Genomic DNA, 27,349 nt, shown 5'->3' with positions numbered 1-27,349 from the left:
GCACTGCCGGGTATGACCCAAAAGCCAAAAAAAATAAAAATTTTTTTAATTAAAAAAAAAAATAGCTGGGGCTGGAGAGATAGCATGGAGGTAAGGCATTTGCCTTGCATGCAGAAGGTTGGTAGCTCAAATCTTGGCATCCCATTTGGTCCCCCCGAGCCTGCCAGGAGAAATTCCTGAGTGTAGAGCCAGGAGTAACTCCTGAGCGCTGCCGGTTGTGATCCAAAAACCAAAAACCAAAAAAAAAAAAGAATAACCTTTGGAGAAAATGAGTTTAGGATGTTGAGTAATTTTTTCCAAAGTCTTACCCTTGGCTATGGGCTGAGCAGACATTGAGAGCAGGATTTGAGGGCATGGAACCCACAAGATGTCCTTTTCCAAGACCCACTGTGTTTTGCCCAGGCCTTTGCTCCTCCTCTCTCTGCTTTCTCAGGTGAGAAACGGGGGAGAAATAGCCACCTATACCCACGCTCAGTATTCATGAACATGAGCTCTTTTAATCCCCACTGAGACTGCAAGCTGAATCATTTTCTCCCCCTCCCACACAAAAACCAACCAAAATGTATAAAATGTGCCTAAAAACCACATGGCCAATGGTAGAAAATGGCATCTATTGTTTTTCTTTTCTTAGAAAATGGCATCTTATCTCAAAGACTTTCCATGGAGCCAAGGCAGTCCCTTCACCCTGAATAGCATCGCTCTTCCTAGCCTGACAGAAATACATTTAGAAAGCATTAAGGAGGGGCCAGAGACGGAAAGACAGCATGGAGGTAGGGCATTTGCCTTGCATGCAGAAGAATGGTGGTTCGTATCCCGGCATCTCGTATGGTCCCCCAAGCCTGTCAGGAGCAACTTCTGAGCGTAGAGCCAGGAGTAATCCCCTGAGTGCTGCCGGTGTGACCCAAAAACAAAAACAAACAAGGAGAGGCCAGAAAGATAGTACAGTGGGTAGAGGACCCAGAGAGATAGTACAGTGGGTAAGGTGCTTGCCTGGTACGCAGCTAACCCAGGTTAGATCTCCGGCATTTCATATTGTCCTCTGAGTCCTCCAGAAGTGATACCTGAGTGCAGAGAAGGCGTGGCCCCCCTCCAAAAAAAATTACTTCAATAACCACTTCCCATTAGCACTCTTCTATTCAGATAATGACTTGCAGATGTATAATCCTCACAGCAACCCTGAAAGGGAAGTATTACAGCCCTGAATTCCAGAGGAGATACTGAAATCCCCAATGGGCTGAATTAACTGACCAACGTCTGCTGTGGTTAAATCCAAGGATGAGTTCACACCAGATCCTGGAGGCTGGAAGCTTAAGGCCAAGGCCACCCTCTTCCTACCACATAACAAATACAGCCTATCTGAGCACCTCAGCTGACTTTAAAGAATCAGACTGGCCTTCTCCAAGGAGATCTTCATTGTAAGGATAAAGATCTTGAATGTACCTGGTTCTTCCAGGCAACATCAGGGAAACAAGCTACAGTGACATCCTTGAGCCTAACCTCCATGAACTGAACAAGAAATGACTTTCTTTTCCTTTTTTGGGGGGGGAGGGGACCCACACCTGGTAACGCTTAGGAGTTACTCCTGACTATGCACTCAAAAATCGATCCTGGCTTGGAGGACTATATGGGACGCCAGAGCGCATTCTGTCCTAGGTTAGGCACATGCAAGACAAACGCCCTATCACTTGAACCATCGCTCCAGCTCCAGGAAATGACTTTCTACGCACGAGCATTCGGGGAACCACCCAGATGCACAAAACTCCAATTTTGTTCAATAGACTCCAGGGCCAAAGGATGGACGGACCATCACCCCACACCATCCCCTGCAGGAGGTTGGAGACGGAAGCATTCACAGCCAACTACTCAGCCAGGCTCCTAAACCAACTCATTACCCTCACAGACAATGGGTCAAAAGACGAAAGCGAAGGGCTAAGCTTTCTCATTGGCACAGCTGATAGGACAGGATGTCCACATGCAACAAGATCTGAGGCCTCTTGCTTTTAAAACTCTTCAACAATGGTGAAGTGTGTGTGTGTGTGTGTGTGTGTGTGTGTGTGTGTGTGTGTGTGCGTGTGTGTGCGTGTGTGCATGCATGCTTTAGAAATCAGTCGCATAATAGAAACTGAAGCAAAGAGAGAGACAGTCATAGTAGGAAGCATGCCACAAATAATGGGGAATGCAGTTAGAGCAGAGACGAGACCACTAAGACAATGAGAGTTGGAAATGATCACTCTGGACAAGAACTAGATGCCAAAAGGAGGGAAACTGATAGCATGATACCCCTTCAGGTACAATATTGCAAAACACAGTATCTAAAGGTGGGGGAGGAAGAAAGAGAAAAAAAGGAGAAAGAGAGAGAAAGAGAAAGATTAACACCTTTATAATTGAAATTAAAAAAAACTATATTATGAGCAACCTTGTAACCATAGTTATTAAATAATGTTTTAAAAAGTTAATCACTTGGGGCCAGAGTGAAAGCATAGAATACGACATTTGCCTTGCACATGGCCAACCCAGGACAGACCTCGCTGGGTTCAATCCCAGGCATCCCATACAGTCCCCTGAGCCTGCCAGGAGTGATTTCAGAGTACAGAGCCAGGAGAAACCCCAAAGCACTGCCAGGTGATGCCCAAAAAACAAACAAACAAAAAAAAGTCAATAACTAAACACATCTATGCCACATTGAAGCCTCATGATAACCCCTTTGGGAAATTCTTCCTCAAACCCCACTAGAGAGCTCAGGAAATCAAGAATGAACTTTAAAGAACAATTACAAAATCAGGCCAGTCCAGTAGAGGACTGAGATTTGAACCCTAGTTAAGCCTGAATTTTCTGTCCATGAACTTCTGGGGTACATTTCTGCCTGTGACACCCCTCTTTCCCTGGCTTCCCACATCTCAACAAGGGCTTTTGAGGCCAAAGTGTCACCTGGATCTGTGGGTAGACAATGCATCCTGGCTCCAGCTAAACTTACAAAATTAAAGTTTCACTAACCTGGTAGTTTCTTGGCTTGTCATCTTATACCAGAATTGTTAACAGGACTTAATTTTCAAAAATAGGGGGCCAGAGAGATAGAACAGTGGCAGGGCATTTGCCTTGCACACCTTGGACAGGTCTGGGTTCAATTCCCAACATCTTGATATGGTCCCCTGAGCCTTCCAGGAGTGATTTCTGAGCACAGAGCTAGGAGTAATCCCTGAGTACCACAGGTTATAGCTCAAAAACCTAAAAAAATATATTTTTTCAAAAATAAAAAAATAGGATTTTCTGAATCACAAAAAAATAATAATCAATGAAAATAAATAATTTAACTATGGCTATATTTATGCCTATATTTCAATTACATCATTTAGGAAAGGAAAATGTTACAATCTTGTCATGTAGCATCATGACAAGTGTGGTTAACTGAAGGAGGATGGGGAATAAAAAATAAAATTGTGTTTGGTTTTCTTTCTTTGGCTTGTTTGTTTGGGGGGGGGGGGGGGCAGGCTACTCCCAGCACTGCAATTAGGGGTCATCTCAAGAGACAGTGCTAGGCTCAAAGCCAGACTTTTCACACAAAGTAGGAATTCCAGCCTGCTGAGCTAATTTCCCTAGTAGTGTCTTAAAGTAAACATATGATATACAATCAGTAAATATTTGATTTTCATGCTTAATTGATTTTACTAGATGGGAGGGGTTGCTCAGGGCTGACTCCCAGCTCTGTGCTCAGAGGTCAGTCCTGGTAGGGTTAAAGACTTGTGGTACCTCGGCCTGCATGCAAGACAAGCACTGCATCCCCTTTTATCTCTCTGGCACTTATCTACAGGCCAATGTTAGGTATCTGGGTGGTGTAAAAATTTCTTGGGTGAGACAAAGGTCAGTAGAAAAAAATGTTCAAGAAGTGTTCCAAACGTAGAAGACCCTGGGGCCTGGAGAGATAGCACAGCATTAAGGCTTTTGCCTTGCAAGCGCCTGGGTTCAATTCCTGGCATCCCATATGGTCCCCGGAGCCTGCCAGGAGAGATTTCTGACTGCAGAGCCGGGAGGAACCTCAGCACACCACCGGGTGTGGCCCAAAAACTAAAAAAAAAAAAAAAAAAAAAGTAGAAAACCCTAAAAGTACCTCTAAGAGCGAAAGAAAAGACATGTCTGTCATAAAAACAGGCAGGGAAAGAATAGACAGAAAACTGGAACATAGGTGGCTGGAAATATGCACTGGTGCTGGGCAGTGCAATAACTGGAACTCAATCATGAACAACTTTCTAACTGTGTATATCACAGTGATTCAATTCATTCATTCATGTAAATAAATAATTAAAACACCTCAAAAATGACACTAGAATTTACCTTCCTTTGGACTTGCTAGAAAAATAAACACCCTAAACCTCTCCTATTAAAGAGACACTCCCTGTGGGTGCTCTGTCCGGCCCTGTGCACCCGCCCAAGGCTGATGTCATTCAGTTACACAGAGCCCCAGGGTTTCCTATTTTTTTCCTAAGGAAGCTGCGTTTCCTTAGGTACAATCAGAAAGCAAAACTAAACCAAACAAAAAATGAAAACAAAACAAAGCACACCGGAAGGGAGCCTACCTCCGAGAAGAACTCGTCCATGAAAGCCGTGTTGTCAATGGCGATCTCCACGTCCATGGAATCCTCATCTTGTGTCAGCTGCTTCTGGGGAAAAGGAGGCAGCAGGTGAGACCCCAGGGGCAAAAAAAATGCTGAAGCCTGGAGAAGCAGCAGGCTGGGGGTGGAAGTGGGGGGGCATGGCAGGGAGGCTGTTCTGGGCCCATAGAGAGATCATGATGACATTTGGAACTCAGGACAGCCCCTGTCAGGTAGCAGCAGACTCTGACCTCACAGTCTAGATTTAGGTATGAATCTAAATCCACCACCTGGGGATGTCTTTTTAGGATAGGGGGGAGGAAGGGCACCTAGATGGATAGCATTTGCCTTGCACACTACTGTCCCAGGTTCGATCCCTGACATCCCATGTGGTCCCCCAAGCCTACCAGGAGTTGATTTCTAGCCAGAAGTAACCCCAGTGTGACCCAAAACAATAAATAAATAAATAAATAAATAAATAAATAAATAAATAAATAAATAAATAAATAAATAGGGGTCGAGGGCCAGAAATGGAGGGATTGGCAGGTTCCTATCCTCGCTGTACCCAAAGGTTACAATGCTAACAAAACTGGCAGAACATTGTGAGAGGGTAAGGACAAAAGCATTTTATTTGGGATGGGTGAGGCAGCACATCTGGGAGAGCATTTGCCTTGCACATGGCCAGTCTGGATTCAATCCCCGGGATCCCATATGGTTTCTAAATTCCTGAGTAATTCCTGAATACAGAATCATAAGGAGGCACAGAGCACCACTGGGTATGGCCCCTAAACAAACAAACAAACAAAAATAAGCACTTTCACACAGCGCATGGCACATTCAAAGTGACTAATCTATGTGTGATTCACATGGATGGTCATGGGTTGTGACAATGAGCTCTACCAGCAGTTTCAGCTTATCTGCAGATCTGGGCCCCACATTCCTAACCACTTCTCCACCCCGTTCAACCACATGATTTAATGACTGACAGGGGCTATACTACTCAAACCATTTCTAGCCACAATCCACTCAGAGAAAGTTCTAAATCCAAAGCCTCCCAGTAGGAACAGCAGGTTTTTCTATTTCTAGAAACCACCTAGTGCAAAGTGTGGTGCCTCATCCCAGCCAGGGAGTTTGTGTTTATAAGGAAAGGGAAGTTTTTCCCCTACCTCCAGCCAGCCCTCAATATTCAAAACTGCCCACCCCAGAATGATGATTCCCCCCCACCCAGCTTTCTTAATCCCATTCAACTTCCTACACACACACACACACACACACACACACACACACATACACAGTCACAAAATTGGATTATAAAGAAAATACTTCTATCCCCCTCAGCAAGGAGGACTTGGGCTGAGCTGCCCAAAGAATGTCTGGGCCTATGTGGAATGGACAGGTCAGAAGTAGCCCCAGGTCTGAAGGCAGAAAGGCTCTAATGGCCCTCTGCCTTCTGCACCCACCATAAGCCCCCTGTATCTGCAGCAACATCACCCGGAAATAAACTGTGGGGCTCCCCAGCCATCAGGGGAGTGGACTGTCTCCCACACCATCTGTGTGTGTCTAACATGCCTGAAATCTATGGCAGCCGATCATGCTCCTAAAATGCAGAATGAATCATGTGCCTGTGCTTAAGCCTTACCAGCTGTCTCCTAGGATCCAAGGCCCCAAAGTCTAAAAGAGCGCATGGATCCCCTTGGATCCACGCCCACCCCTACCTTTCTTCAGCTCCAAAACACCCCCTTGACAACAGGATCTCTTTGTTTTTTGGTTTTTGGGCCAATCCGGTGATGCTCCAGAAATCGCTCCTAGCCGGGGGATCGAACCGAAGTCCATCCTAAGTCAGCGTGTGCAAGGCAAACGCCCTACCGATTGCGCCACTGCTCTGACCCCACAACAGGTTCTCCTGACATGAACACGGGGCCTTCTTCCCTGCTGCTAAAGTATCTCACAAGAGCTTCTGAAAATGTACCTGTCCGGTAGGCAAAATTTCATTTGGCCTCTGAAACTGCTCCAACAACCCACTCATGTCCACCTTCTAGGATACTCTCTCCCCTTCACTGGCCAAATTTAAATCCCCTTGGTGTGTGCAAGTCTTTCACTCAACAACTACAAATGGTTTATTAATTTTAAGTCTCTCCCCACTAAAATTCTCAGAAAACTAGGGTTGCTTTTGCTATCTCTTATGTTAAAAATTTGGAGTATGGGTCTGGAGAGATAGCACAGTGGTAGGGGGTTTGCCTTGCATGCTGCCAACCTGGGACGAACCTGGGTTCGATCCCCGGCATTCTATATGGTCCCCAGAGCCTGCCAGCTGTGATTTCTGAGCACAAAGCCAGAAGTAACCCCTGAGCACTGCTGGGTGTGACAATAAATAAATAAATAAATAAATAAATAAATAAATAAATAAATAAATAAATAAATAAATAAATGTGGAACGTATGTGTTTGTGTGTCTGTCTGTCCAAAACTCTATAGTTATCAATTATCAATCAATCATAAGTTATCAATCTGCCCCCAAATATCTGAACTGTGATAGGACAGAGCAGAAGCAACAAGTGAGGTGGCCAGAGTGACTTTCACTTCTCTTTCTTTGTCCTAATACAAGATCAATTCTCTGCCTATGCCCCAAACAGTATGTTTAGTATTTAGAATGATCCTCCACCCAGCTTTCTTAATCCCATTCAACTTCCTACACACACACACACATGCACACACCACACCACACATCACACACCACACACCTAAACAGTATTATTGTTTTTTACACATGTAGCCAAAATCGGCTTTTGTGCCTTCCAATGAAGAGTCACCAAGGCACCAGTTCCACATGCATACTGAGCACCTGCCATGCAACAGAAATTTAGTCCTTTCAAGCTGAACAAATGACTTTGCTTCCAGAGACCAGTGGCCTGGATTTCCTGGGCCATTTCTGAAGTTTGAGGCAAAATGCTCCTAAGATCCATTCGCCCTTAAAAGCTGAGCCTTGAAGCAATCTCTATCTCCCAGGAAGATTTCCTGTGGATCTCATTGGGAAATACCAACCGGGTCTTGCTCTAGGAAGCCCAGTCAACAAGCATTTGAGGAGTTTCCTCTCTCTGAGACCTTTGAACTTACACTAAAGCCAAGATAAGCCAGGCCTACCGTCCTGGCTTATGGAAGTTTCCATGGGCTTAGGAAAGTTTTGTAAGTCCGGAAATCTGGGGGGGGGGGGGGGGCCTGTAGCAGGGAGGCAGGCACCAGGTTTAATGCCTGTATTCCAGAGAACTCCTGGAAATTTCTTCCTCAGAGAAAACCCCTCTTGCCTTTCAACAGGTTCTGCCAGAGCAGGTATAAATAGAAAAGCCAAATCCTTAGTAACTCAACAACCAAGTTCCCAAAAGGGATGTTTCCACTCCAAAGGTTCAGGGCCCACATCAAGCACCCCCCCCCCCAAAAAGAAAAGTACATTTCTATCTTCAAATGGCAGTAAGAGCAGTTACCCCAGGGCTTGTGTAAGGACCAGAACTCACGTCTGGGAGGGAATGTTCGAATATAGCACCAGAAGTTCTCACATCTGAAAGGCCAAGTCAGTGAGCTCAGCCCTACAGCCTCATAGTGATCAGAGATCTAGAACTAGCTCTATCATATACCCTTGGTGCTGAGTTTGAAGACAAACAGTATGACACAGCTGGATCCCACATCTCCTCAGCTACAAAAATAGAAAGCGCAACATCTAAGGCATCTGTGAGGCTTAAACAGACTATATTAAAGTCTCCTGTGCAGGGCCAAGTGTCCAGTAAGAACTCAATGAAGCAACTGGTCAACTTCTCCCTAAGTTTAATCTAGATCTACCTTGAAAGAGGAAGGGGGAGAAGGAAGAAATCTAAGGATGTCAGAGATGAAAGCAACTTGACAGATTCTATCGCCAAATTCTTTCAGGTGCAAAGAGACAGATGTTGGCCCAAGAGCCAACCCGAAGTCACAGCCAAAACTGGAAACCGAGCCTTCAAGATTACCGTACAGGGTTCTTCCAATATAGCAAGTTCTTTCCTTGAAGTGGGGAAAACAAACTTAAATTTAAAAAAATCAAAATCAAAATTTAGCTCAGATCAGAAAACCTGCAGGAGAGGCCATCATCATGGGTTACAGAGTCATGTGACACTGAGACTAGGTCTCCCTCCCTTTTGAAACAACCTAGCACTTCCCTGACAAGGGGCCCCAGAGGACCCTCCCCCTCCCCAGAACAAGGAAAGCATGTGACAGCCTTTATCTGCAGCCCACAAGCCTGAGGAGGGCCAAGAAAACTTCAGCATCTTTATCAAGGGATCAAGTCATGTGGTAATAAGAATGTTAAGGTACTACTGCAACAGGGGTGTCAATGAAAAACCCAACAGGCATCATAAGTCCTGCTACCCACTTCCTCTCCCCAACCCCAGCCTCCTGCCAGATGATGGGAGATAGCTTACCAACAACATAGTACAAAGAAAGAAGGGGCCCTATCCTCCCTCCCACCTCTCGAATGCTCCCCGAGGCTCTAGGAAGAACCTCACCTTGAAACAGAGAGTAAAAAGAGATAGGGGTCCAGAGCCCATATTCGAATGCCTGGATCTTCAGTTCCTTGTGCTCAACACTTCTTGTTCTCAAGATAACCCCCCTCTGTTCCTTATCTACTGCTCTATGGGCCCTCTACACAGGCTCATCTGCCACCCCCAGAGCCTAAATCTTTGGCTGTGACATGTACACTCCCCCTGGTCTTAAAGTTGACAAGCCCCAAGTTGAAGCTGCTATTGTGCTTTCCAACCCTTGCTGGCCCCTCATTTGACATTGAGGCTCAAGATTTTGGCCAGTGGCCCCAAGTCCAATGAGCCCATCATCAAGATAGCCGAGTGCCCAGAAGAGCAGACACAGAAAACCAAACTGGAAGGAAGCTGGGAAGTCTCTGGAACATTCCCTGTCTCTGGTAAGATTGGTTTCACACCAAGTTTAGAACTTAGCTTTTCAGTGTGGCTCTGTGGCACCTTCGTTGTGGGTCTGAAATCATGTGAGGATGCTCTGGGAGGGGGGAATTAAGGAAGTGGTCCCTCACACCCCTTCCCTCTGTCTGGCAGGCCTCCCCCACCTGAAAGGCAGGCCTCACACCCTCTTCTTTCAGCACCACTTCACCTGTCTCTGCTTTCGATACTGGAGTTGAAGAGAAAATTTCAATTGCCTTAAACAGTCCCAGAGAGAAAAGAAGGAAGCAAGCAAGTTAAACAAAGCGTGAAGGATAACTAGATGCTCACTAAAGAGAAGCAAAACAGGGACAGGAGAGATAGCATGGAGCTAAGGCACTTATCTTGCATTCAGAAGGACAGGCATCCCATATGGTCCCCTGAGCTTGCCAGGAGCGATTTCTGAGCACAGAGCCAGGAGTAATCCCTGAGCACTGCTGGGTGTGACCCAAAAACCAAAAAAAAAAAAAGAAAAGAAAAGAAGAGAAGAGAAGAGAAGAGAAGAGAAGAGAAGAGAAGAGAAGAGAAGAGAAGAGAAGAGAAGAGAAGAGAAGAGAAGAGAAGAGAAGAGAAGAAAAACAAGGGAGGGGCTGGAGCAATAGCACAGAGGATAGAGCATTTGCCTTGCACGCACTCAACTGGATTCCATCGCCGCCATCTCATATGGTTCCCCGAGCCTGCCAGTAGTGATTTCTGAGTGCAGAGCCAGGAGTAACCCCTGAATAGTATGGCCCAAAAACAAAGGAAAGAAAAGCAAGACTCTGCAAGCAGCAAAGGGGTTGTTCCAAACAGAGGCCACCATTCACTCACTCTTTGACTCTCTGAAGGGGTACCTGACACCAAAGAGAGAAGAGGGTCCAAGGATAAGACACAAGGCCTAGTAGAGCTCAGAAGAATCTTCCAGAGAAGGAAATAATAAGAGATAGAAACCAGTACATGCTGGACTAGGAGAGGTCAGCTGGTCCTCAATTTGCTGCTGCAGGAAACCCAAGGACTACGAAAGTGAATTCTGGGTACCCTCCTTCCTGCAAACCTGAGCTAGAGATGAAGAAATCATGACAGCTAATAATTCTGCCTTTCATGGCCCATTTCCCTCCCTTTAGGCTGAGGGTCTCTCTAGATTGCCCAAGACCAGTGGTCGGCAACCTATTTTTTCAACTGAGCCAAATCTCACCAAAACCACGATTGAAATTTATTTTGAGAGCCACACAGGGCGTGCACTGACAGAGGCTAGGAGCAGAGTCCTGACTCCTGGAGCAGCTGCCCGGCACACAGAAGAGCGAAATTTAAAGTGTAAAGAGCCACATGTGGGCCCGGAGAGATAGCACAGCGGCGTTTGCCTTGCAAGCAGCCGATCCAGGACCAAAGGTGGTTGGTTCGAATCCCGTTGTCCCATATGGTCCCCTGTGCCTGCCAGGAGCTATTTCTGAGCAGACAGCCAGGAGTAACCCCTGAGCACCGCCAGGTGTGACCCAAAAAAAAAAAAAAAGAGTCACATGTAGCTTGCAAGCCGCAGGTTGCCGACCACTGCCCAAGACCAATATCCCTGCTCCTCAGGATTCTTTTTTGTTTTGTTTTGTTTTTTTTGGTTTTTGGGTCACACTCAGGGGTTAGTCCTGGCTCTGCACTCAAAAATCACTCCTGGCAGACTCAGGGGACCATATGGGATGCTGGGATTCTGTCCTGGATCAGCTGCATGCAAGGCAAATGCCCTACTGCTGTGCTATCTTTCCGACCCCGCACCTCAGGATTCTGAACACACACACACACACACACACACACACACACACACACACACACACACGAGAACACACAGGCCCACGCTGCCCAACAGCTGGTTTTTCCAGTCATGAATCTTCAACTCAATGAGACAGATGGCAGTGGCCTGACCATGTCAGTACAAAGCAAGCACTCTATGCTCTGTTCCTGAGGTCAGACAGCCCTGAGCCCAGGCCAGGCCAGGCCCCAACAACTCTCCTGCCTACACAACTTCAGTACTGGTAAAACCCTCTTAGAGGGAATACTTCCCTTTTCAGCATCCCTCAACCCCGCAAACCCTTGAGCCAGATGAATCAAAAGGAAGATCATTGAGAAGCAAAACATCCCTGCTCTTACTTTCAAGACCTGGTTCTAATGGAACAACCCGAGGCCAGAACCTTATTTGGAAGAGAGTCACTAAGGAAGGGATCATCCATGTCCCCAGGTCAGTCCAGGCCAACACCCAAGTTCCTGTGACCCCACTTCACTGCATCTTCACAGCACACCCACTCGCTGAGAGGCATGTGCATTCTGCTGCGGGCTTTCTGCGGGGTCAGATATGTATTTAAGGCGCCCAGTGGCCCCAAGGACACTGCGCTTACTTTCCCTACTTCCAGATTAGGCAAGACTTAATTAGGTCAAATCACTCAGAGTGACTCTGCTAATGAATAGTAACATTAAGGCTTCAGTCCATGACCCGAGGCTCTACCAGCAGCTGCCCGGCCCCACTGGGGAATCAGGGGGAGACTGCAAGCTCCTGGCCAGTGCACAAATGAGGGAGAATTGAGTGGGCAGGGAGGGGGAGAAACTGAGGTGCTCCTGACACCTCCCCCTTTCTGTCACTCTGTGGCTGTGTAGCCCGAAGCAGGTTCCCTAAGCCTTTGAACCTCAGCTGCCTCTGCTGTCCCAGAAACCAGCTGCTCCCGGAATTGCCTGGCGGAGTTACACATATGAGGTAATGCATATGAAATGTCCAGAGCAATGGTGGTACAGACTCAATGCCAAGACTGGAAGCTGGAGTGATAGCACAGTGGGTAGGGCGTTTGCCTTGCGTATGGCAGACCCAGGTTCGATTCCCACCTCCCATAAGGTCCCCAAAGTCTTTCAGGAGTGACCCTAGAGCACCACCAAAAATAAAATTAAAAAAAAAATTAAATAAATGCCAAGATTGTGCCAGTTAGAGGAGAGACCTGATTCCCCCTCCTCACCCCCCAAAAATGCCCACTAAAGTGGGGACTTTAGTCACAGGTGATTCTGCAAAAAAGAATCATTTCATGTGAAGTGGTGAAATGATGGGAGGTGGGCACTGTATGACTGAAACTCAATCATGTATGATTTTGTAAAAAAAAAAAAAATAACACGAAGTATTCAGTGCTGTTTTTATTTTTTTTTGTTGTTGTTGTTTTTTTTTTTGTTTTTTTTTCTCTTTATTTGGATATCTTGATTACATAAATGATTGTGATAAGGTTTCAGTCCTACAAAGATCACCCCTCTTCACCAGTGCAACATTCCCGCCACCAAAGTCCCAAATCTCCCTCCATCCCACCCCACCCCCACCTGTACTCCAGACAGGCTTTCCAGTTCCCTCATTCATTCACTTGATTATGGTAGTTCTCAGTGTAGTTATTTCTATAACTGTGCTCACCACTCTTGTGGTGAGCTTCATGGAGTGAGCTGGTGTTCCAGCTCTCCTCTAATTGTCTCTGAGGATTGTTACAAAAATGACTTTTATTTTTCTTAAGACCCATAGATGAGTGAGACTATTCTGCGTCTCTCTCTCCCTCTGACTTATTTCACTGAGCATGATAGATTCCATGTACATCCATGTATAGGAAAATTTCATGACTTCATCTCTCCTGACGGCTGCATAATATTCCATTGTGTATATGTACCACAATTTCTTTAGCCATTCGTCTGTTGAAGGGCATCTTGGTTGTTTCCAGAGCCTGGCTATTGTGAATAGTGCTGCAATAAATATAGGTGTGAGGAAGGGGTTTTTGTATTGTATTCTTGTGCTCCTAGGGTATATCCTGGGTCGAATGGGAGCTCAATTTCCAGTTTTTGAAGAAACCTCCATATCGCTTTCCATAGAGGCTGTACTAGACGGCATTCCCACCAGCAGTGGATAAGAGTTCCTTTCTCTCCACATCCCCGCCAGCACTGATTGTTCTCATTCTTTGTGATGTGTGCCAATCTCTGTGGTGTGAGGTGGTATCTCATCGTTGTTTTGATTTGCATCTCTCTGATGATTAGTGACGAGGAGCATTTTTTCATGTGTCTTTTGGCCATTTGTATTTCTTTTTTATCAAAGTGTCTGTTCATTTCTTCTCCCCATTTTTTGATGGGATTAGATGTTTTTTTTTTGTAAAGTTCTGTCAGTGCCCTGTATATTTTGGATATTAGCCCCTTATCTGAAGGATGTTGGGTGAATAGTTTCTCCCACTCAGTGGGTGACTCTTGTATCCTGGGCACTATTTCTTTTGAGGTGCAGAAGCTTTTCAGTTTAATGTATTCCCATCTGTTAATCTCTGCTTCCACTTGTTTGGAAAGTGCAGTTTCCTCCTTGAAGATACCTTTAGTCTCAATGTCATGGAGTGTTTTACCGACATGTTGTTCTATATACCTTATGGTATCTGGTCTGATATCAAGGTCTTTAATCCATTTGGATTTTACCTTCGTACATGATGTTAACTGGGGGTCTATGTTCGCTTTTTTGCAAGTCGCTAACCAGTTCTGCCAGCACCACTTGTTGAAGAGATTTTCTCTGCTCCACTTAGGATTTCTTGCTCCTTTGTCAAAAATTAGGTAATTGTATGCCTGGGGAATGTTCTCTGAGAACTCAAGCCTATTCCACTGATCTGAGGGTCTGTCTTTATTCCAATACCATGCTGTTTTAATAACTATTGCTTTGTAGTACAGTTTAAAGTTGGGGAAAGTAATGCCTCCCATTTTCCTTTTCCCTAGGAGTGCTTTAGCTATTCGAGGATGTTTATTGTTCCAGATGAACTTCATAAGTGTTTGATCCACTTCTTTGAAGAATGTCATGGGTATTTTTAAGGGGATCGCATTAAATCTGTATAATGCTTTGGGGAGTATTGCCATTTTAATGATGTTAATCCTGCCAAGCCATGAGCAGGGTAAGTGTTTCCATTTCCGTGTGTCCTCTCTTATTTCTTGGAGCAGGGCTTTATAGTTTTCTTTGTATAGGTCCTTCACGTCTTTGGTCAAGTTGACTCCAAGATATTTGAGTTTGTGTGGCACTATTGTGAATGGGATTGCTTTCCTGACTTCCATCTCCTCCCTATTATTATTGGTGGTGTTGTTGTTTTAAAGAAAGAACAAAAAAGTCATCTCAGAGAGCCAGCGCCACTGAATTTAGTCCTTTTTTTTTGGCTTGGTGAATTCAGAAATACCACGTTCTCTCTGAACCCTGTTTCTGCTACATTCTCATATTCTCGTGCAAGAGTGCTTTAATTTTTTTTTGTTATTGTTATTGCTTAATTTTGTCTTTGTGTGTGTGTGTGTGTGTGTGTGTGTGTGTGTGTGTGTGTGTGTGTGTGTTTAGGCCACATCCAGCAGTACTCAGGGGTTACTCATGGCTCTGCATTCAGAAATTACTCCTCACAGGCTTTAGGGACCAAATGGGATGCCATAGATAAAAAACAGGTAGGCTAAGTGTAAGGCAAATGCCTTCCCTTCTGTGCTATCTCTCCAACCCCTCCAACCCCATGTTGTTTTTCATTTCCAAAGCAAATAACTAGAAGAGGAATCATTCTTTTTCTTTTTTAATTTTTAATTTTGGGGCACACTCGGCAATGCTCAGGGGTTACTCCTGGCTCTGCACTCAGAAATTACTCCTAACATGCTGAAGATCAAACCCAGGTCCATTCCGGGTTGGCTGCGTGCAAGGCAAATGCCCCTACTGCTGTGCTATCACTCTGGCCCCCTGAATCACTCATTTCTAATTCAATTCTATTACTGTCTGGAAACATGGTCACATGATTTATGGTTCTGTAAAACTGGACGTTTATGTCTCAGTGCCTGCTTAGTGTTTTTTGGTTTGTTTGTTTATTTTTGCTTGTTTTTCACCTTATTCCTGTATTTGGAAAGAGCTAATATTCTATTTGTTGGGCACAAACCTTAGCCCAGTTTCACTCCCCCAAAAGTCATGTTAAGTCTTACCAGTCTTTGTTTCTGGAGACATGAAAAGTTTTCAGAAAGGAACAATGGAAGAAGGGATGAACATTCCTCTAAAGAAAGAAAGGGCATGGGGCCAGGGAAATAGTAACAATGGGCAGGGGGCTTCAGGTGGCCAATTGACCAAGTTTCAGTACCCAACACCTCATATCCCCACATGAGCCCCTCCGAGCATCATCAGGATTGAGCTCTGAGCACAGTCAAATGCCGTCCCCCAAAAAAAATTGAAAATAAAATATAAACATGAAAAAGGAAAAGGAAAGGAAGGGCGGGTGCCGGAGGACAAGACAGCCAGGCAAGGTACTTGCTTTGTATGAGGCTATCTAAGGTTCAATCTCCAACATAAAATAAAGTGCCCTAAGCACTGCCAGTAGTGATCCATGAGCATAAGATGTGGCCCAAAAACAAAAACAAACAAATACAAGAAAGAGCAAATGTTATCTATACTCAGAAATCTCAGGTCAAGGAGGTTAACTCATTCAGATTGTTACCTGGTTAATAAAGTACAAAGTCAGGATTAGGTAAACTCCTTTTTTTTTTTTTTTTTTAAACACACCTGAAGGTGCTCCTGGCTTTGCACTGAGAAATCACTCCTGGCAGACACAGGGAACCACATGGGATTCTAGGAATCAAAACCAGGTCAAAAGCATGCAAGGCAAATAAATGCCCTCCCAACTGTACTAGTGCTCCAGCCTCAAGGAACACTTCTTTTTTTTTTTTAACTTGATTGATTGATTTGGGGGCCACACCTGGCAGCACTCAGGGGTTACTCCTCGCTCTGTACTCGGAAATCACCCCTGACAGGCTGGGGGCCCATACTGGGTGGCTCCTGGGTCCCTCCCGGGTTAGCCACTTGCAAGGCAAATGTCCTAAGGCTGTGCTATCTCTCAGGCCCCCCAAGGGAGCACTTCTTAAAAGAGAGGAATCTGAGGACCATCTGTCCAAGCCCCAAGGTCCCCAGTTCCTCCAAGGTCCATCCCAAGAAACCCACGCCCTTGTTCCCTCCTCCTTCCAACAGCTGTTCCAGCTGTCAGCTGCCAGGCAATACCCCAGATATAGACACAGGGCAAGCTAAGTCCACCTTCCTCTCCAGGGCTCAAAACACTATGAGGTGAGTAAACAAACTGTAGGCCCCAGAAAAGGGGGTACAGCCTCTCCTGAATCCCCTCGTAGCCTGTGGAAGATGGAAGCTGTCAGAGAATGCTCAGAGGGGGCACCTGGGGCACAGTTAGACCTTTGAGAAGATTTTCTCCAAAGAGACAGAAGTGGGACATTTACAGAAAATTGATCCAGGCCTTTTAAGTCCTCTTCCCTCACCTCTCTCTTTCCTGGCTTCCTTTCCCCTCTTCCTCTCAGCCCACCTGGCCCCTTGACACCCACCAGGTACCCATTCCCCAAAGACTCAGAGAAGAGGAGACAAACTTTAATAAAGATTCCCCTTCCGGGGCTGGAGCAGTGGCACAAACAGTAGGGCGTTTACCTTGCACGCTCTAACCTAAAACAGACCATGGTTTGATCCCCCGGCATCCCATATGGTCCTCCAAGCCAGAAGCAATTTCTGAGAGCATAGCCAAGAGTAACCCCTGAGCATCACCAGGTGTGGCCCAAACACACACACACACACACACACACACACACACACAGAGGCCCAAACACACACACACACACACACACACACACACAGCTTCAGGAGCTGGAGCGATAGCAGAGCAGAGAGGGCATTTCATTTGCCTTGCATGTGGCCCACCTGGGTTCAATCCCTGGCATCCCATCTGGTCTACAAAACCTGCCAGAAGTAGTTTCTGAACACAGAGCCAGGAATAAACCCTAAGGGCTGCTGGGTGTGGCCCAAAACTATTACAAAAAAAGAAAAAAGCTTCATAGACATGAGGTCACACAGACCTAGGCTGCCTGCCAGGGGAGGCCAGGCCCTCGGTCTCCACAGTTACACACCAAAGTCTCCTATACACTCCACACAATGCCAGACACTCCATACACTCCAGCTGCAACCTGTACTCAGCCCTGGGCTGTGGGAAAGAAGGGAAGCTGGAGAAAGGCCCCAGAGATTATGAAAGGTGGTGCCCTGGACCAGATGGATACTGGCACAGTAACAGGGTCATTCGTGGTCACGCCCATGAAATCCAGATCACTGTGAAAAAGGACACTCTTTCTGTATCTGAGAATGGGGCAGAGGTACTGGGGGACTATAGGGGGTAAGAAACGGAGGAAGCTGAGGGAACACTGTGCACTGTCTCTGTTTTTTCCTGTCTTGTTTCTGTTTTTGTTTTTGGGTCACACTCATTGGCACTCTCAGGGTTTACTCCTGGCTTTGTACTCAGAAATCGCTCCTGGTTCAGGGGACCATATGGGATGTCGGGGATCAAACCTGGGTCCATTCTGGGTCAGCTGCATGCAAGGCAAACACCCTACTGCTGTGCTACCACTCTGATCCCTCTGCATTGACTCTGGAACTTGGTTGTCCATCTAAAATTAATCTAGAAGTGGCCAGAGCAATAACACAGTGGGTAGGGCATTTGCCTTGCATGCAGCCAACCTGGGACAGACCCAGGTTCAATCCCCAGTATCCCATATGATCTTCTGAGGCTGCCAGAAGTGATTTCTCAACTCAGAGCCAGGAATAACCCCTGAATGCCGCTGGATGTGGTCCAAAACCAAAACAAAACAAATAAAATTAGTCTAGAGTGAAAAGTTGACTCAAAGAAAAAAAAGAAAGAAAAATAGGAACCCCGCTGTGATCTGCAAGCGCCCTAACCCAGACAGCAGAGCATACCCAGACAGTGTTATGCTCCACTAATCTCCTTAAGTGGAGGGTGAACTTCAATCCCGGTCTCCAGACAGACTTCAGGGATGTTGCCATGGAAATGGCCCAAAGCCCAGAAAGCAGGCTGAACCTGAGCAGGAGAGGAAAGCACAGGCCACAGGCTGGGGCCCACTGGAAAAACAACTGCAGAAAAGGTCCCGGAAAATGGGAGAGTGGTGGCAGGAGGTGGGGGGGAGGGCAGGAGAAGATGAAGGTAAAAGTAAGTTCATTAATGGACTCTCCCCCATCCACACCCCGCTGTACAATAGGGTTTACTGGCCTTCCTGGTGGCAAGCTGGGAAGTGAAAGCTCTGGGGGGGTGGGGGCAGCGGGCGTGGTCTTTGGCCACTTCTAAAATGACAACACGAATGTGGCTACTTCTCCCACTGCAGCAGAGTCTGGAGTAACCCCAGGAAGACATGGCAAAGGCTGTCAGCTCGGCATCTGGGATTTAATCCACAATGGATGACACAGGAACTATGCACCTCCTAGTTGGGTTAGATTCTGCCAGGTCTGTGAATCGCTAGATCCTTGCAAAGGTACACAATAGCTCCTCCTCTGCCAGCCTTCTGAGCCCTCCCAGGTACAAAGGGCAGGTGTCCAGCCTAATGAGAAGCCTGGGTACCAACTCATCCATCCTTGGCCTTGAGGACAGAGCTGGGGACATCTGGCATGGTGGAGCAAACTTATACTGTCTGAATAAACTGTCCCTTTGGAGAGACAGGTCCAATTTCACCAACCCAGGACATGGGAAGAGAAATTCCTAAAGTCAGGGACAAGTGGCTGCTGAGCCATCAATAGCCAAATGTCTTAATAGGTCACAACCGGGCTGAGTGCTAGGGTCAGGGGCGCCAGAGGAAGACCACTGATGAAGCCACCAACTGCAGGAAATACAGAAGTCATGGGCAAGGTGACCAGTACAAGGGGGCATGAAGAAGGAAGACAGGCATATCCAGTTCACCGTCCTACCATCTCCCTGCTGAGGCTCGATAGTGATCGAATCTGAGCTTCAACATACTTCTCGGTAAAGTCGGACCCTATATATACACAAGGTGGTGAGGTGGTAGAGGCAAAGTGTGCAAGATACCAAACTCAATCCTGCCCAGAAATCAGTAGCCACTTAATGTGTAATCACTGTTTCCGAATTAATATGGAAGACTAGAGATCAAAACCTCAGGACCTAGGGGAGAGATTTTTGCCTCCTACAAATCAAAGATGCTCTCGAACCATGTTAACAGAGAGTCCTACTGACTGAACAGAAGAAAAGCAGATTGTTGCAAAGCAAATTATCCAGTCCACACCGATGGCTGGAATAAAGGGGGCGTGTCTGAGCTACAGTCAAGCCTTGAACCTGTAAAGAATAAGTGTCAGAAGAGGGGTAGAAATTTAAGGGGGGAAGGGGATAGTGTCAGGGAGCCCAAAGGTAAAGAAATGAATGTGGATGAATGCTGGCTCCCAGCCTCCCCCACGCTGGCAGGAATAAATATAAAACTAATCTGCTCTCATCCAAGCATTTTCGCTTCTGACCTCCGGCTGATGAAAGCTGTAATCCCCAGTCAATCCCTATTTCTCTCGTCCCAGCTGTTCTGCAGTCTGCTCACAGCAAAAACAAAAATTAAAAATAAACAGGCGGTGGGGGCCTGAGAGATAGCATGGAGGTAAGGCGTTTGCTTTTCATGCAGAAGGTCATCGGTTCGAATCCCGGCGTCCCATATGGTCCCCCGTGCCTGCCAGGAGCAATTTCTGAGCATGGAGCCAGGAATAACCCCTGAGCACTGCCGGGTGTGACCCAAAAACCACAAAAAAAAAAAAAAAAAAAAAAAAACAGGCGGGATGGGGCCGGAGCCGTGGTGCAAGCGGTAGGGCATTTGCCTTGCACGTGTTAACCTAGGACAATCTGCAGTTCGATCCCCTGGTGTTCCAAATGGTCCCCCAAGCCAGAGCAATTTCTGAGCACATAGCCAGGAGTAAACAAACCCCTGAGAGTCACTGGGTGTGGCACAAAAACCAAAAACAAATAAAAATAAAAATAAACAGGTGGGAAAAAAATCATTGTCCAGGTTGGAAATTTCATCGATCAAGAGTGCAAACCCAGGGGCCGGGGAGGTGGCGCTAGAGGTAAGGTGTCTGCCTTGCAAGCTAGCCAAGGAACGACCGCGGTTTGATCCCCCGGCATCCCATATGGTCCCCCCAAGCCAGGGGCAATTTCTGAGCGCTTAGCCAGGAGTAACCCCTGAGCATTAAATGGATGTGGCCTGAAAAAAAAAAAAAAAAGAGTGCAATCCCATTGGCTGGAGTGGTAGCACAGTAGTAGGTAGAGTGTTTGCCTTGAATGTGGCTGACCCAGGACAGAAGCAGGTGCGATCCCCGACATCCCATGTGGTCCCTGAGCCAGGAACCATTTTTGAGCACAGACCCACAAGTAACCCCTGAGCACTGTGGGGTGTGACCCCCCCCAAAAAAAATAAAAAAGAGTGCGATCCTAGGGACCAGAGCAATAGTACCATAGGTAAGGCACTTGCCTTTCATGTGGCAGACGCAGGTTTGATCCTCCGCATTTCATATAGTACCCCAAACACTGCGAGGAGTAATTCCTAAGTATAGAGCCAGGAGTTAAGTCCTGAACACTGCCAGGTGAAGTCCCAAAGCCAAAAAAAAAAAAAAAGAGTGGGATCTAAATGAAGCCAGAAAGTTAAGGGATCTGGTTAGAAAGTTAAGAGATCTGGTTATGATCCACTGGATAAATAGGCTGGATAAACAATGAGGGAATGAAGGAAGGGGAAATAAGCTCCATCTGGCTAAGCAGATGGAACTACCTATCCACACTACCCTGAAGATCTCTGATCCTCAAGAAACTCAGACACTTCCAACAGGCACAGAGAATAAGGACATGTCCTATCCAAGATGGAAGAGGCAGAAAAGGAAAAAGTAAAGTGCTCCTTTAGAGTTCCGGATGCTGATTCCATCTGTGTGGCCCCTGACACTCTGACCCAGAGAAGCCAAACACATCCCATTAGTTCTAGTCCAACACAACTCAACTAAATTCCAAAGAGCTCTAAAATACTGGCCACGAGGTCCCTACATCACTGGCTTCTCCAGCATCATAATCTACATTGGATTTGGGGGGTTTCTTTTCACGAGATAACCTCCCTTTTATATGCCCTAGATACCTGACAATTTGCTCCTTCAGATCTGGACTGCATACAATAATGCTAGGAGGTCAGAAAGAATGTGGGGTTGAGGACTAGAAAGAGTTACAGTGGGGAGGGTGCATGTCTTGCATGCCGCCGCCACCTGGTTCACTCCCTGGGACCTAAAATGGTCCCTGATGGGGCCGGAGTAATAGTACAGAGGTTGGGTTTTGCCTTGCATGCGACCAACCCAAGAAGGACCTTTGTTCGATTCCTTTGTTCCCTGAGCCTGCCAGGAGTGATTTCTGAGCACAGAGCCAGGAGTAACTCCTGAGTGCTGCCAGGTATGGCCCAAAAGCCAAAAGTTAAAAAAATAAAGGTCTGCCAGGAGTGATCCCTGAGCACAGTCAGGAGTAAGTTAGGTGTGTCCCAAAAGCCACAACCAAATAAATCAATGAATAACGGATTTAAATCAGCATGCCCAAATCCAAAAGCACCAACTGCTCAGGCTGTGCCCATGAAACAATTATAAAAGGGGCAGTGGGTGGCGAGGCCCAGATCCTTGTCTTCCATCCTGGGGAGAGTTGACACACATCTAAAGACAGTAAGCTGGGCTCTGAACAAAGGCCAGGAAGAGGGACTCAAGATCACTTGCCGGAGCATGGCCCCTGACTCCTTCCAGTCCTGATAGCTCCTGGAGACAAATCATGGGGATCTTTCTGCAGTTGCTGCAATTTGTGTGTGTGTGTGTGTGTGTGTGTGTGTGTGTGTGTGTGTGTCTCCCACTTGCCACTGTACTTCAACAGGGATCTTCCTGCAATTGCTGCAATTGTGTGTGTGTGTGTGTGTGTGTGTGTCTCCACTGGTCACTGTACTTCAATGGTCCAGGCATGCTCAGCACGCTAGGGACATGCAGGGGTTCAGTAAATGCCTACTGGCTGAAAAGACCAGGGACCGAAGGTTCTGGACCACAAATGTCTGGACATGGCAGATCCAAAGTCCAGAGAGAGAGCAAGGAGAGCAGAGCCACCTCATGAGATAAGCTGGGCGTAGACTGGACATTCCAGGCAAGCCTACCCTACGTCACCAATGAGGCAGGTTACTGAGGACACCTACCAGGAAGAGTCACGCAAGAGATAAGCTCAGGTGAATCTTGTGATGGTGGCTCAGGAAAGGAAAAACTGGAACTGGGCAAGATGGGGAAACTCACCTGGTTGATGATCTCATTTCAGCCTCACAATAGGAAAGGCATGAGACACCAGACCTATGGACTGACTCCAGGGAGGCTCATAATGCATAGGACAAAAGAGCCTTGAATTCTTGGGGCTCAGGAATCTCCCTGGTCTCTCTTCCCACAAAATGAGGCTCAAATCCCTACAACAGGGAGCAACACAACAGGTCTCTGGCCCCCTGCCAATGGTTGCAGGCTGAAACCCCCGAACCCCTGGCAGGCCCATCTTCTCCTAACTGCAAAGGCAGTTGTCCTTTTCAGAAATTAAGAGTCCTAGGGCCCGGAGAGATAGCACAGCGGTGTTTGCCTTGCAAGCAGCCGATCCAGGACCTAAGGTGGTTGGTTCGAATCCCGGTGTCCCATATGGTCCCCCATGCCTGCCAGGAGCTATTTCTGAGCAGACAGCCAGGAGTAACCCCTGAGCAACGCCGGGTGTGGCCCAAAAACAAACAAACAAAAAAAGAAATTAAGAGTCCTAACCTCACCTCTTCCTCTCAGATCTGCAAGAGAGCAAGACTGATCTGAACAGGCCTCCCTCCAACTCCGGGGTGCAATTCTCCCTTCTCCTCTCCCACCTTCTGAAAGATCCCGCAGAAGGATTACAGAAGGATTCCGTAAGCAGCTCAGTGTGAAATTACTTGTGTGCAAATTAACAAACCTTGATTTAAAAAAAAATCAAGCAAAAGGAGATGCTTATCTCATTGCAGTAAGAGCACACCTCACGTGTGTACATATGTGTGTGTGTGTGTGTGTGTGTGTGTGTGTGTGTGTGTGTGTGTGTGTGTGTGTGTTTCCCCTACACCCTCTGGGTCTGGGTATATGTCTCAGTCTCTCAGTCTCTGTTTTTGTCTCTCTGTCTCTGTTTGGGTTTTTCTGTTTTGTTTTGTTTTGTTTGAACCACACCCGGCAGAGCTCAGGAGTTACTCCTGGCTGCGCTCAGAAATCACTCTTAGCAGGCTCAAGGAACCATATGGGATGCCAGGGATCGAACCGAGGTCAACAGCATGCAAGGCAAACACCCTACCTGCTGTGCTATTGCTCTGGTCCCATCTGTCTCTGTTTTTTTGTTTGTCTCTCTGTCCTGTCTCTCCCTCTGGTTCTCTGTCCATCTGTCTATCTGTCTGTCTGTCTCTCTCAGAAGAAGGGTAGAAGTAAAAGGGGTAGACTTGAAATCATACCAAGCCCACAGAAACCTTACCAACAGTCTTCAAAGAAATGACCAGCATTACCAAAAGAGACTTCTGCAAACCAAACTTCCCATCTGATAACTAGAAAGGCCTTAGTTGTAGACTGTGACACAAAAGAATGCCGATCTTAAGGGACAGGGCCATATTTAGGAATACTGGGATCCTCAAAACCTTTAGTCCCACAACTCACCCCCATTTCTAACACCAGTGCCCTTCTCCCTGCCTAAACACTAGAGCACCCACCTGGTCTCACCTTACACCAACAGGCCCCAAGACAACAGGCGAGACAAGAAACAGAATTCGCTCCATTTCACAAAGAGCAAGGAAGTGGCTCAGAGGAGCAAAGGAACGATCAAACCCTTTTCCCCAAGCAGATTTCCAGGCCGAGTGAACTCATTCTTGGAAGGCAAAGCTCAGAGAAGACTCTGATGACCAGAGGCTGCTAAATGAAAGGCCCCTTCTTGGAACTCTGGAAACGGATTTCCTAACTGAGGAAGGGTGGGGTCTGGGCTTCCAAGCTCAGTTTTGCATTGTTTCGGGAGAGCTGGCTGTGTGGCTCCAGAAAGATCTTTAGGATGCACCCTCCTGTTTCCTTTTTGCCTCCCCAGGGAAGGGGCTGGGTCCTCCCTTCTCTCCTGTCCCTGCCCCAGCAGCTCTGTGTGTGCCCTGCATTCTCCCTGCACCCCCCACCCCCCCCTGCCAAGACTCAGTTCCAGTTTCCTCATCTATAAAAACAGGGACAATAAAGTCGGCCTGGTCAGTTGGCGACAGACTCAGATGACAAAGAGCCTGTGGGAGGCTCATTCCCACCCTTCTGTGCCTCTCACTTCCCCAGAGGTCACCAGGTCTCACCCAAGTCCAGGGAGAAAGAAAATTTACATCCTCATCCATACAGTTCCTCCTGTTAGCATTTTCCTTTTTTTTTATTTTGGGGCCACACCCGGTGATGCTCAGGGGTTACTTCTAGCTTGGGGGACAATATGGGACGCCAGGGAATCGAGCCACAGTCCGTCCTAGGTTAGTGTATGCAAGGCAAATGCCCCACCACTTGTGCCACTGCTCTGGCCCCTTCTTGGCATTTTCCAAAGAGTTTTTCTGGCTCGATCCGCCAATCTTCAGGGTACCAGGGCCCTTCCAAAATGCTGAGTGCTCCTAGATTTAACCCTGACTCCTTTGGGGCTTTACAGATAACAAAGCTTTGGTTCTGAGGTTGAGGGACAGATAGCCAGTAAAGGGGTAGAGCCCAGGGGCAACCCCACTGTCAACCAACCCAAGGTTCCCCAAACTTTAAGACTCTGGGGACTCAAGGGGAGAAACATTCAATAACTAGGTCCATAGATTATTCACAGCCTGAGCATCAGAGCATGTAAAAAAGCCTGTGGACCACTAAGCCTAGAAGAATTCTTACCCTTACATAGTCCCTCTCACAGGGCTTGTCACCCTGTCCTGTAGCCCTAGATCTAACCACTGAGCCCACACTAGATGTAATTTGTCGAATGCAAATAACACTGCATAAAAATATCGATGCAAATCCAACTCCTAACGCCCAGGGTTTAATTCTTCTCCACTCTACCTCAAGGCCCACTAGGCCATGAGCCGTAAAGTCTAATCGGGGCCCCAGGTGATCTAAGACGCAAACTGAGGCTCCTGAGCTGTTGACCTGATCTATGCATCAAGGCTAGTGCTTTGGATGCTGGGGACACAGCTGTCCCCTGGAAGAAAGGACCCCCTTGGAAACATCTCCCTGGAGCACTCCCTGGAAGCTGGAAAGCTAAGATAACCTGGCCCTTCCTGACAATGTCACCATCAGGACTGACAAGCAATGTCACACACAGTCAGTTAGTTAGACCATAAGTAAGTGGGACAGGACAGCCAGGCAGAGGGGTCCAAAAAGCAAATGGGCAGAGGGTGGGCAGGACAAAGGCCTGGTGGTGGAGGGCAAAGTGCCATGCAGCAGAAGCAGCTGGTGGAGGATCTGGGACCCCAGATCTCTCAAGACCCCAGCCCAGCTCATCAGGCTGCAGATCCCACTTGCAGCTGGGAGGAAAGAAAGAGGAAAGGAGGCGAGGCCCAGCGAGCCGGGCTGCAGGCATGCAGCAAAATCTGGGGTGCCAGGGAATGAATCACCCCGCACATGACCCGGGAGGGGAGGGACAGTGCGGAGCCCGCTGGCCAGGGCCCAGCAGCCGGGGTGGGGGATCTGGGGGGTGGGTGGAAGTGACAGAGGCAGGCCCGGCACCCCCCAGCCCTGCAAGGCGGGGATCGCCGGGCAGGAGCCCCCCGCGCGGCACTCACGGCCTTGAGCTGCTCCAGCCGGTCCTTCATCCTGCAGCCCCGCGGCGCCCGGGGGCCAGGTGAGCGCGGCGCAGGTGAGCGAGCGGCCGGAAGGGGCGGCCGGCTGGCCGGAGAGGGCCGCGCGGCGAGGGAGCTGCGGGCGCAGGAGGAGGCGGGCGGCGGCCGCGGCTTAAGGAGGAGCGTCCCGGGGCCTCGGAGCCACTCGACTCGGCTCGCCGCGCCGCCCCCTCCCGCCCCGCTCCCCCGCCCGCCCGCCCGCCCGCAAGGCAAGCCGATGCGCGCTCCCGCGGCGGCTCCCGGGCCGCGGCGGCGCGCGCGTGAGTGGCCACGCCCCCTCACCTGGACAGGCCCCGCCCACTGGCTTAAAGGGACAGTGCGCGGGCCCACGGGGAGGGAGGGAGGGAGGGAGATGGGGAGGGAGGGAGGGAGGGAGATGGGGAGGGAGGGAGGGAGATGGGGAGGGAGGAAGAAGGAAGGAAGGAAGGAAAAAAGGAAGAAAGAAAGAAAGAAAGAAAGAAAGAAAGAAAGAAAGAAAGAAAGAAAGAAAGAAAGAAAGAAAGAAAGAAAGAAAGAAAGAAAGAAAGAAAGAAAGAAAGAAAGAAAGAAAGGAAGAAGAGGAAGGAAGGAAGGAAGGAAGGAAGGAAGGAAGGAAGGAAGGAAGGAAGGAAGGAAGGAGAGAGAAGAAAGAAAGAAAGAAAGAAAGAAAGAAAGAAAGAAAGAAAGAAAGAAAGAAAGAAAGAAAGAAAGAAAGAAAGAAAGAAAGAAAGAAAGAAAGAAAGAAAGAAAGAAAGAAAGGAAGGAGGAAGGAAGGAAAGAAGGAAGGAAGAAAAAAGGAAGGAAGGAAGGAAGGAGGAAGAGAGAGAAAAAGAAGAAAGAAAGAAAGAAAGAAAGAAAGAAAGAAAGAAAGAAAGAAAGAAAGAAAGAAAGAAAGAAAAAAGAAGGAAAGAAAAAAGAAAGAAAGAAAGAAAGAAAGAAAGAAAGAAAGAAAGAAAGAAAGAAAGAAAGAAAGAAATGAAGTAAGGAAGGAAGGAAGGAAGGAAGGAAGAAAGGAAGGAAGGAAGGAAGAGAGAGAGAGACGAAAGAAAGAAATAAAGAAAGAAGGAAGGAAGGAAGGAAGGAAAGAAAGAAAGAAAGAAAGAAAGAAAGAAAGAAAGAAAGAAAGAAAGAAAGAAAG

The 27,349-nt window shown here is 47.4% G+C and overlaps 1 protein-coding gene across 1 annotated transcript in view; it reads right to left on the bottom strand.

Annotated features, from left to right (window-relative positions):
* The window catches only part of STX3 (syntaxin 3), a 49,355-nt gene extending 23,012 nt beyond the window's left edge, over positions 1-26,343 (bottom strand). Inside the window, exons 1-2 of the mRNA XM_049779737.1 lie at positions 26,176-26,343; positions 4,572-4,655 (exon numbers count right to left, since the gene is read on the bottom strand). Of these exons, the coding sequence (XP_049635694.1) occupies positions 4,572-4,655; positions 26,176-26,205 (114 nt within the window). The 5' untranslated portion in view covers positions 26,206-26,343. The remainder of the gene's footprint in view (positions 1-4,571; positions 4,656-26,175) is intronic.
* Between the last annotated feature and the right edge of the window lie 1,006 nt (positions 26,344-27,349).

This window comes from Suncus etruscus, chromosome 9 (assembly GCF_024139225.1).
Source record: "Suncus etruscus isolate mSunEtr1 chromosome 9, mSunEtr1.pri.cur, whole genome shotgun sequence".
In the NCBI taxonomy this organism is placed as follows: domain Eukaryota; kingdom Metazoa; phylum Chordata; class Mammalia; order Eulipotyphla; family Soricidae; genus Suncus; species Suncus etruscus.
Note: the sequence above shows the minus strand (reverse complement) of the source record. Positions and strands in the feature narration are given on the sequence as shown.